General features: G+C 49.8%; 1 protein-coding gene across 1 annotated transcript in view; it reads left to right on the top strand.

Moving 5' to 3' along the window:
- Slit1 (slit guidance ligand 1) overlaps positions 1-17,440 on the top strand; it is a 149,071-nt gene that overhangs the window by 117,106 nt on the left and 14,525 nt on the right. Inside the window, exons 21-28 of the mRNA XM_005352276.3 lie at positions 1,204-1,336; positions 1,944-2,012; positions 4,238-4,309; positions 5,236-5,307; positions 6,107-6,178; positions 13,222-13,385; positions 15,201-15,325; positions 15,608-15,705. Of these exons, the coding sequence (XP_005352333.1) occupies positions 1,204-1,336; positions 1,944-2,012; positions 4,238-4,309; positions 5,236-5,307; positions 6,107-6,178; positions 13,222-13,385; positions 15,201-15,325; positions 15,608-15,705 (805 nt within the window). The remainder of the gene's footprint in view (positions 1-1,203; positions 1,337-1,943; positions 2,013-4,237; positions 4,310-5,235; positions 5,308-6,106; positions 6,179-13,221; positions 13,386-15,200; positions 15,326-15,607; positions 15,706-17,440) is intronic.

Raw genomic sequence — 17,440 nt, 5'->3', positions numbered from 1 at the left:
GCTAGTTCCAGGACAGGCTCCAAAGCCACAGAGAAACCCTGTCTCGAAAAAACCAAAAAAAAAAAAGAAAAATCACCCCTATACCACCTCCCCCTCCACCATCCCCAGCATGGGGCAGCATCTGTGGGCATTCTGCAGTGCTGTTTTTCAGACCCGCTACTGGGTGCCTATGAGAACACACTCAGGATTTTCAGGTCCCCTGCAAAAGCCTTTCACCACAAACCATCCTTCCCTAGATGAGCACTGAGCCATCCCCTTGTCAATTAATAAATTACCTCAACGGCAATTTCGCACTGTGCTCCTGGGAGCACCAACATAGGTAACTCCTTCTGTTCAGATGTGATGGTCCCTTTAGGACAACTTCCTAGGAGGGAAAAAATGTGTGAACATTTTTTTGAGTGTTTGCTGCTTTGAGGCAGTGGGGCCCAGTGGCCAGGAGAACAGCTTCCAGAGGCTGTCTGCCTGGAGCCCTGTCCCACTGCTGCCTTCAAGGCTAGGGGACTTTGCAGAGTTACATGACCACTCTGGATTAGGTTCCATCATGTCTAAAAGGTGTCCACTCTAGTGCATCTGCTTGATGGTGTTTTGAGGACTCAGTGAGTTCTTCGTGATGCCGTGTCTGAACGCGGTCAGCCCCTATAACCGAGTCACTGTCAGCAGAGGGTACATGCTGTCGTTCCGTGGTCTCAACAACTCTGACCAGGACCATTGGCTCTCCTGCACCCCATTATAAGAAAGGAAGACACACAGAGGGCTCTTTGCTGGAGAATGATGGATGAAGGGTTCGCTGGTCTGCATCTGCCAGGCTTGGGCCTCACCCTAAGAGGCCTCATCAGCTTGAGGACAAGTCATTTATCCTGCCCAGATGTCAGTGAAAGAGAAAACTATTCGCCCTCTGCATCCACAGGATGCCAGAGTTGGCCAGCTGCTACACTGAGTGCTGGGCCTGACCAGTGCATCCTGAGGGGTGACAGGGGCACCCTTTGCGGTGTCACCAAGGGGAGCATGCTCTACACAGTGCCAGGGAGTGTCTGGTGCTCAAGAGGTAGTAGTCATGTCTCCTCTGGGACCACCTTCGGTCTGAGGTGGGAGAGATTACCTGGATCTGTTTTAACCTGGAAACTTTCCCAGAAGGGAGTCTCAGGGACTTTCCCAATGATACCAGGCCCCTGACTGACCAGGATGTCACACCTTCCTTCCCAGGTCAGGAGGAGGTGGGGTGCCTGCCCCGCCCCCAGTGCCCCCAGGAGTGTGCCTGCCTAGACACTGTGGTCCGGTGCAGCAACAAGCACCTCCAGGCGCTGCCCAGGGGCATCCCCAAGAACGTCACAGAACTGTGAGTAGCCCCAGACTTGCAATCTGTTGGCCTGTGAAACAGGACCCATGGGACCTGGCGGTGGGAGGAGACGCTGGCCTACCCAAAGGAGGGTTAGCCCAGAAAGGCTCCAGCATGGCTTCCACCTTCCCCTGTCTCTTCTCTATAGTTACCTCATGACAAATTCATGGTAAGGGCTCTGCTTTCAAAAAATAACATTGCTTTCCCCGCTTCACAATGTTTATGGGGAAGACATCGTTAAGGTCTATAGATGCAATGTTCCTTACCTGGGTCAAGTCTGGTCTCCACAACAAATCCCTTTTTGGCGGGAGATGTTTCCTCTTTGAACCATCACAAATAGCACCTAAGTGTAGATCCTTTAGTGATGCTTTTACTCCAGAGGCACTGGGTGCACAGGACTCTTGCTGCCTTGGCCTAGTGGCCTCTCAAGAAAAGCTGTGTCCCTTTCACTCTCTCGCCAGCTGCATGCAAAGGTGGCCTGGCCCTCGCATCCCCTGCGCCAGCATTCAGCATGGCGCTGCCCAGTTTCACAGCTCACAGTGTTGCAGCTCCTAGGTGGATGTAAATGTCTGCAACAGGTGCTCATGCTGCTGTGTTCTCTCCTTAGCTATTTGGATGGCAACCAGTTCACACTGGTTCCCGGACAGCTGGCTACCTTCAAGTACCTGCAGCTTGTGTGAGTATCCAGGAGCCTTGAGGATCCCAGGCCTGCCTCCATGGTCAGGAGGACCACTGGCATCCAACCGCCACAATTCCTCCTTTTCAGGCATCTCCCACTTGTAGGCAGAGGCTGCTAAGGAATTCTGCCTGCTCCCCTATTCATTCTTCAGGGGACACCTATGCCTGGGAGCTGTTTTGCCATCTGGTGGCCAAATCTAGGAATTGCATCTTTTCTGGCCTCCATGAGCTGGGCCTATTGCTCTGACCACACCATTTCCCCAAACCTCCCTGTAGCCTAGTGATTATTATTGCTCTGAGTGATCTTTGCAAGGAGCCAGGGACAAATAGAGGATGATAAATAGTCTTTCAGTTCAGTCCCTCTCCCCTAAATCAAATATGAAACAAGGCGGTTATCATTCCACATACTATTTATTCTTAACCTGCTTTGTTTTCACTGCCTTCCAGCCCTCCCAAAGAGTATTCAGAATAAACCCCCGGATAATAAGATCAACTCCTCTTATCTTCCCAGTGCAATTAGTACCTCACCTCCATCATTTTGGTCTGTGTATTAGCCAAAGATTATCCCAAAAGTCCAGAGAACAGTCCATCACAGTGTGGCTTGGCTCAGAGCTCTGTACGAGTGCAGTCTGCGGGTCAGTGTCAGCCTGAGAACCGCCTTTCATGAATTTGCTCCCAGTGCCAACTGAGAACTGTTGTTAGTGGGTTTGTCTTAGGCAAGGAGTGAGAGTATAAGTCAACAGACTGCTCCCTTCACTGAGAAAGCTTGGCTATGGAAATGTTCAGTTCAAGGCCTGGCTGCTCTGAACAACACTGGCTAACAGCACCATGATGCTCCAGTTAGTCTGTCTTTGCTCAATGACTGATGTGTTTGAACCTTTCAGGGGAATGGGGGTAAAACAGTGGCTGGTGTCAGACAGAGACTCCATTCTGCAAGTTCCCCAGGCTTTCTGTGGCCTGACCTCTGCCAGTGGTCCAGATGTACATGAAGAAGGAAGGACAGACAGCAAGAATGTCGAGCAAGCTCTTTCTGTTAGACTGCCCCTCTCACATTAAAAGGCCCTATCTCCCCATCACAAAAAAGGAAGTGGGCCCCTAACAATAGGGAGGAGAGTTGGGATTGCAGCAGAGGCAGGCTCTCGGGGTATAGAAGGAAGGGTACACGGTTAATGATTGTCAGAACTGCATAAAGTAGGTAACAGGCAGACCAGGAGGCCCCAGTGGACCTCTTAGACGGCTAGGGAGGGTGTAGGAGGGGGCAAGGGCTCCCTAAGTTGCAGGGAGCAGCAGAGCAGCTGTAGGTAAGGGCTTGGCTGGAAGGAGGGTGTGACGAACCCACAGTGGAAGATGTCGAGAGGAGGTCTCAGGAAACCACTGGTGGACACTGGCTTAACAAAGGCAGGAACTTAGGAAGGGGACAGATGTGGACAGTAACCAGAGGTGGGGCCATGGTACCAAGGGTGAAAGGCAGAAGCAGTCGCAGAACCAGGTTGAGGGCTGAGGAAGCACCAGGCCAAGCCCTGCTGAGGGTCTGTAGGGCACTATGGAGTAGGGTTCGGGGGGAAAAGGGCAGGCTGTGGCTGTGGGGGTGGTGCCATCAGCTCTAGACAGTGAGAGGAGCCAGAGACAGCACTGGGGGCACCTAGAGTGGACTGAAGGGGTGCAAGCTGGGACCTTCCCATCCTAAGACCAGGGATCAGAAGCTGGGACCACAGGGGAGGACAGAGACACAGTCAGGGTAGGTGGAGGGGTGTGTGAGGATGTTCTCCACCTAACATGGCCAGAGGATGTTCTATAAGAGACATTGCAGTGATGGGGTTGGTCTGGCCCTTCTCTGGCCAGCTGGGTGGCCTCCTGTGAGTTAATACTGAGAGACTGAAGACTCCAGCTCTTGGTGTGTAAAATGGGATTTCACTCTGCCTCGTAATTTGGGGTCCTAGTGTTCCAGCTATGCTTCCCAGAGAAGGGGCTGCTAGACCTGCCAGGTAGAAGTTGGCCAGTGCCAGCTGTACCTGCAGAGGGCATGCAGGAGGCAGATTAGGAACAAAGGGAGCTCAGTAGTCAATTGCAAGTCAATTGACCCCACATCCTCCCCAGTTAGGGAGCCTGGCTCTCCCTGCTGCGGAAGGGCCAAGAGCGGATGGGGGAAGGGAGAGGCTCTGGAAGTCATCCAGGGGCAAAGCCTTCTTTTCTTCCAGACACTGACACTCTTGCTTTTTCCAGGGACCTGAGCAACAACAAGATCAGCTCCTTGGGCAATTCTTCCTTCACCAACATGAGCCAGCTGACCACGCTGTGAGTCCCAGCAGGGCTGGGTGGGCACACGGGATGTCATCAGGCTATGCTGGCATCGCTCTTGTCATTTGTGACCACATGCAGACCCCTTTCCCACCTACAGACTAAATAACACCATCCATCACTTCTTGGATATTTTGGCCATGGGCAAATTAGAAAACAAAACAACTTTTACTGTGAAATATAATGGGAAAGTACAAAAATTGAAATATCTTATCTATCACATTTTTATAAAGCTAGCACATGTTTTGAGGCAGGAGGATGGTCACAAGCTTGAGGCTAGCCAGAACTAGGCCCCAGATTAGGTTATATATTGAGAATTTTATTTAAATAGATTCATGGTCCAGTTTGGTTTCCCCACTCAGCACAGTTACTCCGACATCCTTCCATACGTGGGTGTTCCTTCCTGGGGGCTGCCCATGACTCTCTATCCCATAACCACGTCTACCACAGAATCAATTCTCTCGCTAATCTGCCTGTCTGCTAGTGGGTTCATTTATTTGGAATCTTTTGAGTTAGTGGGTTAGCTGTGGGCTCTAAAAACACAGTCCTAGCTGGCCTAATCCCAGCATTTGGGAGGCAGAGACAGGCAGATCTCTGTGAGTTCGAGGCCAGCCTGGTCTACCAAGGGAGTTCCAGGACAGGCTCCAAAGCTACAGAGAAACCCTGTCTCGAAAAACCAAAAAAAGAGAAGAAAACAAAAACAAAAACAAAACAAAACACAGTCCTAGCACAAATACTATTTGTTAACTTAATGACATGACCCTGGGGTAGGGAGTGGCCTCAAAGCCTTAGCTCACTCACCTATAAGATGGGGTGGGAACGGTCCTTCATCTCTGGTTCATCATAGCATCTTCCTTCCTTCCTTCCTTCCTTCCTTCCTTCCTTCCTTCCTTCCTTCCTTCCTTCCTTCCTTCCTTCCGCAGGATCCTCAGCTACAATGCCCTCCAGTGCATCCCTCCTCTGGCCTTCCAGGGGCTCCGTTCCTTGCGCCTGCTGTAAGTCTCTCCCAACTCATTCTTCTAGAAGTCTACCCCATTACCCGAGTCTTACCCCTTACCCCTAGTGGGCAGAAATATTCCCAGGTTTGGAGCCCCAGCAGGGACAATGCTCTATCCAATTATGGGAGCCCAGAATGCTCTCATTTAAACCCCTTAGAGAAAGCCAAGTTTTAAGTGGGAAATGATCCTAGAGCAGAGGTGGCCATCATCCCAAGTTTAGTTTGTGCACATGTGTGTGACAGGGAAGGGGTGGGGTGCCTAAGATAAAGGAGTCCTTTGTTTGCACAAGAGACTTCTGTTCAGATTGACAGGGTTTGCTTCCAGAAATCAGCAAACTTTTTCTAAAAGTTCTCAAAGTGACTCTGCCCAAAATGTTCTGCTGTGTCTGTTATGGTGGCTCCTGACCCCATCAGAACCAAGGCGACATTCCTGCAGTCCTAACTTGTGGCTGCCTATGTTAATCTCCTTACAAACAGCCCACTCTGTCTCTGTCCCCTGGCCAAGAGGGAGTGCCTGTGTGTTTACTTATCTTATTTATGATTAAACTCAACTCGAATTCTTTAGATGGCAAAGTCAAGAGCTTCCCCCACAGTATGGGGGCACAGGATGGCCTTCATGGACTCTGAGGGCTCCCTGTTCCTTCCTGGGGCTACCAGGTCAGGGTTGTTGGGCTGGGGACTGTCTCCCTGCCAGCAGACATGCATGGTGTGTCCATTCAGCAAGGGCTAGGAAGCCCCTCCCCCAGGCATCCTTCCCTATTCCTGGCCTGGGCTCCCACAGCCTCTTCTTTCCTCAGGTCTTTGCACGGCAATGATGTCTCCACCCTCCAAGAGGGCATCTTTGCGGACGTGACATCTCTGTCTCACTTGTGAGTAATGCCAGCCCAGTTCTCTGGGCCTCCTTGAATTTAAGCAGAACTTGGAGTCTGAGAGAGCCCCAGCCCCTCAGCTCATCGGAACATGTTGCCTTTATCCTGAGTTGGGGAATGTTCCACAGTCGCCTTCTTGGCCTCTTACACACTCAGTGTAGGAGAACAGGCCTTTAGCAGGTGGGAGCAAACATTTGTTGATCGCTGGACCTGTCCCCTGCCGGTGTGACCCCCTCATAACGATCCCACAACAGGGGTAGTGTTTCCTCATTTTACACAAAAGGAACGAGAGCTAGAGAAAGGAAGATGTGTGCCCAGCTGCACAGCTGGTGGGGTGGCAGCTCCTGCCCCAGTGCCCACGCTCTTAGACTATCCCATAATACAGTTTCTGCTTCACACATGAGCATGAGATCCTGAGATCTATTTCCCAAAGAAGTAGAATAGCATAGAGTTGCTTCCCAGGCTCTACAGCCGGCAGTGCTGTGATGATTTTTTAAAGGCAGTAGGCGAGGACTCGGGAGATGGCTCAGTCAGTAAAGCGCTTGCCATACAAGTATGAGGACCTCGACTTGACCCCCAGAACCCACGTAAAAAGTTGGGTATGGTAACATGTACTGATCCTAGAGCCGGGAGGCAGAGACAGGCAGATCCCTGGGGGCTCACTGACTAGCTGACCGACCTTACCTGTTTGATGAATTCCAGGCCAGTAAGAAACCCTGCCGCAAAGAAAAAGTGTGTGAGGCCTGAGAAACAACACCCAAGGGTGTCAACTGGCCTCACATGCCTGCGTGTGTGTGCACGCACGCACACGCACACACACACACACACACACACACAAATAAATAAATAAATAAACTAATAAACAAATGGGGCTTACTATCTCAGAGCACAGAGTTTCTGTTCAGGGTGATGCAAATGCTTTGAAAGTGAGTAGTGGAGATGGTTGCCTGGGGCTGGGAATACAGTCAGCATTTCTGATTTGTGCACTGACTATGAGACAAATGACCAGCTGTTTATTATGTATTGTATATAAGACAATGAGGAGATAGGTAAGCCCAGGGCTGAGGAAGGGTTGTCCTCACCCTGGAGGTTGGGACGGTACAGAACAGACACCTTCCTGGCATTTCTGGGTACCCTTGGCTGTGGCGTGCCTGTAGACTGTGGCCACATGGACTGCATCTGGAAGGCTTTGATCTTTTCTGACTCCCCTCCACACCAGGGCCCGAGTAGGCAGGCATCTTTAGATCAGAAAGCTTTGGTGTCGGTGGTGTTTCTCTTGAAGTTCAGTCAGCCATCTTAGACTTCCCCGGGTTCTGAGAATCGTCTTTCCCATATTTTAATCTGCAAAGTCAGAGTGATCATAAAATAGGTAGTGCATTCACATACGTATGTATTTTAGGGAGTTTATACTATGTTAGGTTTCCTTATGACCCCTCAAATGGCTCTTAATTTTAACTGTCTTTCCCCATACTCCCTCCCTTGTCCCTTTTTTCTCCTCACCCCAGCTTGAATCTCCCATTCTAGTCTCTCTCCTCCGTCCACAACTATCTATTCTACTTCTGTTTCCTAGGGCGATCTAGCTGTGCCCACCCCCACACATATCTTCCTTGATAACTAACCTGTGGGCAGGTCTATGGACTGTAGCTTGATTATCATCGACTTAACAGCTAATATCCTCTTCTAAGAGGATACATACCATATTTGTCTTTCTGGGTCTGGGTTACCTCATTCATGATGATTTTTTTCTCTCTAGTTCCATCCATTTACCCACAGATTTCATGATCCCGTGCTTTAAACGGTTGAGTAGTGTGTCACTGTGTAAATGTACCACATTTTGTTTATCCATTCTTCTGTTGAGGGACATCTAGGTTGTTTCCAGTTTCTGGCTATTTCCAGTTCTAGCAATGAACATGATTGAGCAAGTGTCTCTGTGGTGGGATGAAGCATCCTTTGGGTATGTAGAATAGCTGGATCTTGAAGTAGGTTGATTCCCATCTTCTTGAGGAGCTGCCATATCGATTTCCACAGTGGCTGTATACATTTGCACTCCTGTCAGCAATGGAGGAGTGTTTCCCTTACTCCACACCCCAGCAATGGAGGAGTGTTCCCCTTACTCCGCACCCTTGCCAGCATGAGCTGTCACTTGTTTTCACTGATCTTAGTCATTCTGACAGGTGTAGGACGGAATCTCAGGGTTGTTTTGATTTGCATTTCCCTGATGACTAAGGATATTTAGCATCTAAGTGTTTCTCAGCCATCTGAGTTTCCTTTACTGAAAATTCTGCTTTACGTATTTTGGATATTAGCCTTCTATTAGATGTGTAGTTGGTACAATTTTTTCCCCATTCTGTAGGCTGTTGCTTTGTCTGAATGACAGTGTCCTTTGCCTTACAGAAACTTTTCAGTTTCATCGGGTCTCACATATTAATTGTTGGTCTTAGTATCTGGGCTAATGGTATTCTGTTTTGAAAGTCTTTTCCTGTGCCAATGAATTCAAGGCTAACCTGCATCCCAGTGCCAGAAGGTTGCATGCCCACCAGAGCTCATGGCTACAGATCCTCGGTGTGGCCCTTTACTGCTAGAACCCTGCAATTTGCTGCCTTTACCCTGCTATAGGCTAGAAAGCCAAATTTTAAATGTTCATTGGTAAGTAGGTGTGAAAATTCGGTAGAAATGACTAATTACATCATGCCATGCCCATGTGGCTAAAAAGTAAGTAGTTAATGACAATTACGGCACTGTAATTTATTATTTGATGGCATACAGAATAATTAATGTGATACAAATATGAACATAAGGACTGGTGGTACTATGCATAATAGTGTACACTTATAATCCCAGCATAGGGGGAGATCGCAAGTTCCAGGCCAGCCTGGACTACCTAGTGGGTCTTTGTCTCAGTGAAAGGAGGAAGGAAAGCAGACAGACTGGAAGGGGATCGACTAAAATGAAGTTAATTCTATTTTAGGATGGATGATCCTTTTCTTCCTGCATTCCTCTGCACTGAGGATTTGTGGGGATTTGTGTTTGGCAGGCTTCACTCCGTTCCTACTGACTGACCCAGCTAGTGTGTTTGATGCTAGCTAGCATCTGGTCCAGCTCTGGAGTCAATGGCTCCTGTCCTCAAGGAAGCACTTTTACAGACTCTAGGACCAGGGGGATGAAGACAGCACACGCATTAACCCATGAGTGGGCAGGGGGGCGGGGGTTCAGGTGGAGGGGTTTACAGTTTGAGAATTCTGGCTCAGACTAGGAGGGGCTGTCTTGGGCTAGGCTCCATTAATAGGAGCTGACATGGCTTGGCATGAGCAGAGGAGACAGCTTCGGTTTCAGCGTGCCCAAGTTACACCGAAGACCAACAACATGGAGCTATTTATAATCTCAGTGGGGTGTGTTCCCAAGCCACAGCCCTTTGGGATTGAGGGGCTCCTGGCTGCTGCTCTACCAACCAGTCTCCCTTAGGCCGACCTGTTCTCCACTCCCCACCGGGTCCTCAGTTGTCTTTAATTTTTTAAAAATTTAACTAACTAGTTAATATTTTGAGACAGAATCACACTACATAGCCCAACTGACCTGAAATTTGTGATCTTCCTAACTCAGTCTCCTGAACTTTTGATTGAAATGTGTAAATTGTGCTGGCGTGTGGAGGCGCACACCTTTAATCTCAGCACTCAGGCAGAAGCAGGTGGATCTCTGAGTTTGAGGCTAGCCTGGTCTACAGAGAGAGTTCCAGGACAACTGGGGCTACACAGAGAAACCCTGTCTCAAATGACCAAAAAAAGAGTGTAGGTTGTCATTTCCATCGGCTTCCACTGGGCAAACCGGTCCCCAGGAGAAAGGGAGCTGTGGCAACGAGGGCCAGTGGTCCTCAGCTGGGAAAAACCAGCTGTGGGCAAGCAGGCTGATGTTTGCCCAGGACAGGAACAAGCAGCCACACATGCGGGACAAGCCCGGATGGCTTTGAGCAGCTTTATGAGGCTGTGGCCCTGCAGGTTTCAGTAATGGGAAGGGAAGGGACATTTACATCTGAGGTGTGGCATTGCTGATGTTGGTGGTAGACATCTGGGCCAGGATGGCCGTTTGTGAAGCTCTCGGTCACGTCAAGGGCCCCCACACTCAGGGCGACATCCGAGTCTTTGAGGGATTTTTCTCTAACCATCCTCTTCATGACTGGCCTATACTCCTTGTAGTTCACTATAAATTCTATACTAAGCTATTAAATGCCATAATTGTGCTACTTTTTGATAATTTGAAAATAATATTTTAAAATAATGTTTTAAAGTAAGTATATTTTATATTTATTTCATACAAAAATATATTTAAAAATAAGTATTTTATATACCATAATATCTGTCTTCCTGTCATCTTTGGAGTCTGCCTCCGACCTTCCTGTGTGTCTGAGAGGCTCTGGTGCTGATGGGGGAAGAGGATGGTGTCTTGCTCATCCCATTAGCCAGGATGGATGCTGTCAGCACACGAGGACAGAAAATTAAATACACATCAAGGTTGCACCTGCCCTCCTTCCTGAGCTGCGTGAGTCCCTTGGCGCCTATTCTAGGTTATGCGTGCTTGTCTCTCTTCCCCTCTTGATCGCAGGCTCTTTATTGAATCATAAAGTGAGCCCCAGAGATGTTACGGGAACAGCCCAAGGTCACGGGCAGGGAGCAGCTGTGGTAGGCTGCAGTCCAAGTCTTGCTCAGCCTGTTTTTTAAGATTGCACAGCGTCAGCTGTGCTATTCTGGGAGATTCCTGTTCAGAGCCACAGCCGCTTCTATCAGGCTGTACCTATCTTGGGGTGTGGGGGGGTCACTTCCTCTCCAAGCCAGAACAGGTGGGAAGTGGCTGGGTATCCAGTGACCTGATGAATGCGCCCCTTCTCGTTAACCTCACACAACCTTGAGGTTTTAGAATTGGTTGATACGGATGAGTTTCAGGTGCTGATCTGTTTACCAAAAGGAAGAACTCTGACCATTCCATTACATGCCCATCCTCTCTTTATGCCTCTCACTGGGTGTGGGGAAAGACTCGGAGCTTGCCATAGGGTTGGTACAGGGCTGGGAAGCTGGCAGTACTCAGGCGGGTGCAGATGTGAGGGCACAGGCATGGTCCACGGAGGCTGATACAGCCTGCCGGGGGCAGCTCCATCATTTGACATCCACTTCTATCAGCTGGATTTCAGGAGCATCTGTTCTAGAGGAAAGCTCACACCTCACGAAGCCATGTGCAAAAGAATGTTCACAGTCTTCTTAACTGCCAGAAAGCCCAGCAATAGGGAAACTGCTCACTAAACCACAGGGAACCTATTCTTCCCAGAGCACTTTGGCAAAATGAAGCGGATTCCTATACGCTGACCTGGAAGGTTTCCAAGACCCGCTGGCTAGTGACAAGAAACACGCTGTTGGGATGTGACACACAGCAGATAGGAACCGTATGTGTCCATGTGGGGAAGGGCTGGAAGGCCACACACCCACGAGCTTGGTAACTGTGCCACCTGTGTCCCTCTGTGGAGGACAGCGGCATACTGTGAGCATAGCATGGTTTATTTAACCAGTTACCGGCCGGTGAACAGTGGCAATTTCCAGGTCGTGGGTCATTTTCTGCAGCTACAGACTGGACAAAGGATGACGTGAAAAGTTTATTCTGGTCATTTCTGCAGCCTGGAAGTGCATAAGCACAGTAATGACATGGCAGAAACATGATCGGACATTCACATGACAGGGTAGCAGCAAGGCCAGACAGATCCTTTGTAGCCGGCATCCACTCCTACGGCAGCTGGCCCAGTTCTGGGGGAATGACAGTGTTCTCCTGACTGTTACCTGTTTTAAAGAGCCATCTTCCAACACCGGACCAATGAAATGCAGTCTCAGCCTGCATTTGGAGGGGACTTTGAGACCATTGCAGCAGGCTGTCACACAGGTGTCTGTAGGAGAAACTGTCACAAAGCAATTGCACCTGGAATTGGAGTTATACCATTCTGCACTCCCATCAGCAACACTGGAATATGCCCTTAAAAAAACTTAAGTTGGGACTGGAGAGGTGGCTTAGAAGTTAAGAGCACTGGCTGTTCTTCCAGAGGACCTGGGTTCCATTCCCAGTACGCACATGGCAGCTCACAACTGTCTGTAACTTTGTTCTAGCTGATCCAGCTCCCTCACACGGACATATCTGCAGGCAAAACACCAATGCACATAAAATAAAAATAAATAAATATTTATTTTTAAAAAAGTTTAGTTGCTGGGCATGGTGGCACATCTTTAATCTCTGCACTCAGGAGGCAGAGACAGGCAGATTTTTATGAGTTCATGGCTAGCCTATTCTACATAGTGAGTTCCAGGCTAGCCAAGGCTACACAGTGAGACCCATCTCTCCCCCCCCCCCAAAAAAAAAGGAAAGAAAGGAAAAATAAAAACAAAAAAGTGTGTGCATGAGTGTGTGTGTGCATGCGTGCGCACGTGTGTGTGTGTGTGTGTCCATGGCACTTAGCACATTGTTCTGCAGCATTTGAAAAAGACTCGCAAGTAAGAATGCGTGCATGTGCTCTTTGCTTAGTTAAAAATGAAAAGAAAAACAAAAGTGACTGGGCTTCCCAGACAGGCAGTTCAGAGTTTAGAGCGAGAGGCTGCCCTTAGCTACAATGTGGCCCCAGGGAAATTACTTATTCCATGCAATGCTCAGTTCAACATTGTACAGATGCAGGGAGCTTGTGTGGGGTTAATGAGAGCACTGGATGCATGAAGGCAAAAGCAGCAGCCATTTCTTTGCAGGAGTAAATGCTGGCTGCCTTCTCCCTCAAGCCTTGTGGAGGCTCTGAGAACAGAGCCTCTGTTCCTGGCGGCCTGGGTTCCAAATCCAGATCTCCCTTCATTGGTCTAGGGCAATTACTCAATCTTCCTAAGTCTGTGTCTATGCACAGAAATCACCTAAGAAAGACAATGTGTATGGAGTGTTTAAAGAGGAGCTATGGGTGACCTGCATCGCTATGTGCTCAGTGGGTCAAGGCTTCTGACACTGGAATGCCTGCTTTTCTCTGCTGCCTGTCCCAGGGCCATTGGTGCCAACCCCCTGTACTGCGACTGCCACCTCCGATGGCTCTCCAGCTGGGTGAAGACTGGCTACAAGGAACCCGGCATTGCCCGCTGTGCTGGACCCCCAGACATGGAAGGCAAACTTCTGCTTACAACACCTGCCAAGAAATTTGAATGCCAAGGTGAGCCCAGGAGCTTGAGAGAAGTGGTGGTGGGTATAAGGGACCAGAGGACTTGCTGAGTCCTGGTAGGGTCTTCCAGATACTCCTGGGTCCCTGGGTCCCACTGATGGTAGAATCAAAGAATAGAAATGATGTTCTCTTGTTAGCACGGCTGCCTTCCAGTCTTGATATCCAATAAGCGAAAAGGCCAGGCAGAAAAATCCCAGTCTATTAAGGCTTTCATTCTTGCCCATGGTTACGTAAGAAAAACTAAAATAGCATTTCGAAGCTCCCAGGCTCCTTGTAATTCAGGCACTCAGACGTCCCTTAGATAGAAGTCCTGGACAATTAGCTGAAACCCTACTCTGGCCCTGGTGGGCCCAGAGGACCAGCTGATGCTTTCTTGACATTTGCAGAACACAGAGTCACATCATGACTGGCGGTCTGTTACCTCCAGCAGCTACAAATCCTAGTTCAGGGGATCTGCAGAACCTTGCAGAGCAAAGACAGGTGGCTGAGCGGCTGCCTGGGCTCAGCTTTGTGTGCAGGGGGAGCTACGGGAGGACCCTAGGGACCCTGGGGCATGGCTCTTGCCCTCTGCAAGCTCAGAGGCCACCATAGGAAATGAAACTGACAGCTGTAGGTTAATGAGGAGGCCCAGGCCACCCTGTGTGCAGGAAGCTGTCACAGTTCAAAGTGCCACTCTGTAGCGGCTACTAGGACCAAGCTGATCTGTGCTAATACATGCTTGGCATTTACTAGCTGGCAAAGCGGTGCTAAATACTTTTTTCAAGGTATTCTTTTTAGCCGGATATAACAACATCCGGAAAAGTACTGACATGAGAAAAGAGCCCAATGCGTGTTTACTACCGAGTTCACTCAGACACCAATACTAGGTCAAGAAACAACATCTTTGTCTGTGTCTGGAAGTCCCTCCAGCAGGCTTCTGTCCTGCGGAAAGGTCTTTTTCTTTTTTTAATTTCTGTTCATGTGCATACCTCTTCATCAGAACTAATACGCCACCTCTTCCGGAAGGAACCTCCTGGGGGAGCCTGAGTTGAGTGACCAGATTTCCTTATTCTCTTGGGAAATTTTGGTGTCCCTCAGGGTTGGTACCCAGGTACCCTTGCTGCCAGGCTCCTTATTCTCCCAGTGAAGGAGGTCTGGAGAGGGGCCTGTGTAGCCTGGGAGGTACTAGGGAAGGTTCTCCCTGCTGCTGATGTGGAGAGGAAGAACCTCAAGGCATGTGGACTTTCCCCATGTGGCTTCCCTGCAGAGGCAAGCTCAGGCACATGGTTCCCCCTCTGCTGAGCAGGCTGTAGGCTGAGGTGATTGCCTCTGAGGGCGTGAGGGGCAGAGTCAGACCAAGTCAGTGATCACAATTTTGCTACTCTCTTATTCCTAGAGTGGCCCTAGCCACTCTGAATATAGTTTCCACCTGTTGGGAACTGCAGAGTTCTCACAACTACATACCAATCAGGGGCTCCCAGGGACCCTGTGGGAAGTGGGTTTTGCAGCTGGAAAGCTGGACTGAGCTGAGGGGTGCAGCATGACCTTCAACACTCGTGGTGAAGGCATGTCTCCTGGGAGGAGGGTTTTTTTTTTTTATTTTTATTTTTTGGTTTTTCGAGACAGGGTTTCTCTGTGGTTTTGGAGCCTGTCCTGGAACTAGCTCTTGAAGACCAGGCTGGTCTCGAACTCACAGAGATCCGCCTGCCTCTGCCCGAGTGCTGGGATTAAAGGCGTGCGCCACCACCGCCCGGCCCGAGGAGGGTATTTTTTAGGGCAGAGCCCCAAGCTCCCACATGCCCACTAATTCTCTCCCTCTTACCACAGGTGCCCCCAGTCTGGCAGTTCAGGCCAAGTGTGATCCCTGCTTGTCCAGCCCATGCCAGAACCAGGGCACCTGCCACAATGACCCTCTTGAGGTATACAGATGTACCTGTCCCAGTGGCTACAAGGTGAGTGGAGGCTGGAGCTGGAGGAACAGGGTTCTATCTGCTGCAAGGCAGGCCCTGCACAACAGGCTATGTCGTTGGCTGGTCTAGCCCAGAACATGTGTGTGAGTGACCTTGTTACCAGTGACTTAATCTTTGGGCGGATGGACATGCTGATGAATCAGTAAATGAAGGAAGGAAGAGGCAACCCTGTGGTAGACAAGCAGAGTTGCCGTGGGCTGTTTCTCTCCTCATACCAACGCCCTTGGCTCTCCCTGGAGTCCTCATTGCTGGCTTCTCCTCCAGGGCCGAGACTGTGAAGTGTCCCTGGACAGCTGTTCCAGCAACCCATGTGGAAATGGGGGAAGCTGCCATCCCCACGAGGACGAGGATGCTGGCTTCACGTGAGTGTCCATGTGGTGTGAGGTGGGGTTGGGGAGGGCTGACAGGCCCAGCATCGAAATCTCGACCTGTGCTGGAGATGAGGGTGGGCAGGGAGAACAGACCTGTGCTCCAGATTATAGTCACGTGTTCTTTGAGCTTCTTCTCACCTGGAAGGGGTACAGGCAGAGCACCTGTGGGGCAGCAGGCGCTGGACAGCACAGGCTCACAGGGGAGCGCCTGGGCCTGGGCTGGCTTCCACTGCTCTAGGGAGGGGCCAGGAGTGTTTCCCACACACTGGGTACCTATAGCCCAGAGTAAATACCATGGCAGTGCTGGGGAGTGGTTGGGGGCATATAAGACTTTTTAAAAACTTTTCTATATAATTTATTTATTTTTATTTAATGTGCATTGGTGTTTTGCCTGTCTGCATGTCTATGTGAGGGTACTAGGTCCCCTGGAACTGGAGTTAGTTAGACAGCTGTGAGCTGTCATGTGGGTGCTGGGAATTGAACCCGGGTCCTCTTGAAGAGCAGCCAGTACTCTTAACCGCTGAGCAATCTCTCCAGCCCCCTTAAGAATCTTTTAAATCTCCACGGGCCCTCTGAGCTCCCATTTTAAGCTGAACACGTCTCTAGAAGCTGTGGCTAGCCCTGTGTTCGCTGAACAGACAAAGGTGGGGTCACATCCTGGTCACTCCTTTTGGTGCCCTACCTTTGCATGACTCTCACTGGCTGGCCACTGCGGGGAGGGATCCCACCCTGAACAGCAGGCATTTCCCATGCTCTGGATGCAGCTGCCCTCACCACTTAGCATACTCGAGCCCATCCAGAGCAGATGTTATATCTTCACCCCTGCACGAGCCTGCTTTCCCCAGGAAGCCCCCACCCCATCCTGCCCTCCCAGAGCTTTTCTGAGGAACACAGTACTTAGCTGCTGGCGATAAATTGCCTACTGAACAAATTGGCTCCTCAGAAAATGATGTTGAATTTATGGGCGGAAATGGCCAAACCTGCCTCTGCAGACCCAAATTACCAGATGTAAAAAATAAAGTGCTAAGTGCCTCTCCTCCAGTGTTGCCTTGGAAACGCATCCTTACAATAGGCAGGCGCACCTCAGGGGCAAGCAGCAGCTCCAGTCAAGCTTTCTCCCTGTTCTGGTCCTCGGCTCCTGCACAGGGCTGGGATGCCCCTTCTGGGATGGGGGGCAAGCGGGTTGGCCTTACATCCTGCAGCCAGGCAGCCTATAGCACCAGGTGGGAGGGGAGACGTCCTTTCCACCTGCCTTATGCCCTGAGATTTTGCCAGAAGACTTTCTGTGCAAATGTCCTGTCATCCTAGCTTAAAACCGAACTCCAGAAGATGCCTGTGGCACAAGCTCCGGAGCAGATGTAGACCACCCCACACAAATGTTCTTAGACCAACAGCTACATTTTTTCATTGTAAGTTTGTTTCTTCCATGCAAAGGAGACAGTGTCATGGATATCATAAATATTCTGCTGTTTTAAAATAAAACAAGTAGGTTAAGTATGCTACCCCCATCCCCCAGTGGTATCTGTTGTACATAGCAATTAGGTACCATTTTAACTTATTATTTATTCATTACGTTTTTTTCTAGACAGGGTGTATTGGGGAACCAAGGCTGCCCCGTAATACGCAGATATCCTTTTATTTTGGCCCCATGAGTTCTAGATCACAGCTTCTGGTACCCCACATAACTTTGGGTACCTTTGAAATGCCACCAGCAAGCTTCTCCATA

The sequence above is a fragment of the Microtus ochrogaster genome, chromosome 8, assembly GCF_000317375.1.
Source record: "Microtus ochrogaster isolate Prairie Vole_2 chromosome 8, MicOch1.0, whole genome shotgun sequence".
NCBI classification, from domain to species: domain Eukaryota; kingdom Metazoa; phylum Chordata; class Mammalia; order Rodentia; family Cricetidae; genus Microtus; species Microtus ochrogaster.
The sequence above is the reverse complement of the archived record's forward strand: the minus strand, read 5'-3'. Positions and strand labels throughout refer to the sequence as shown.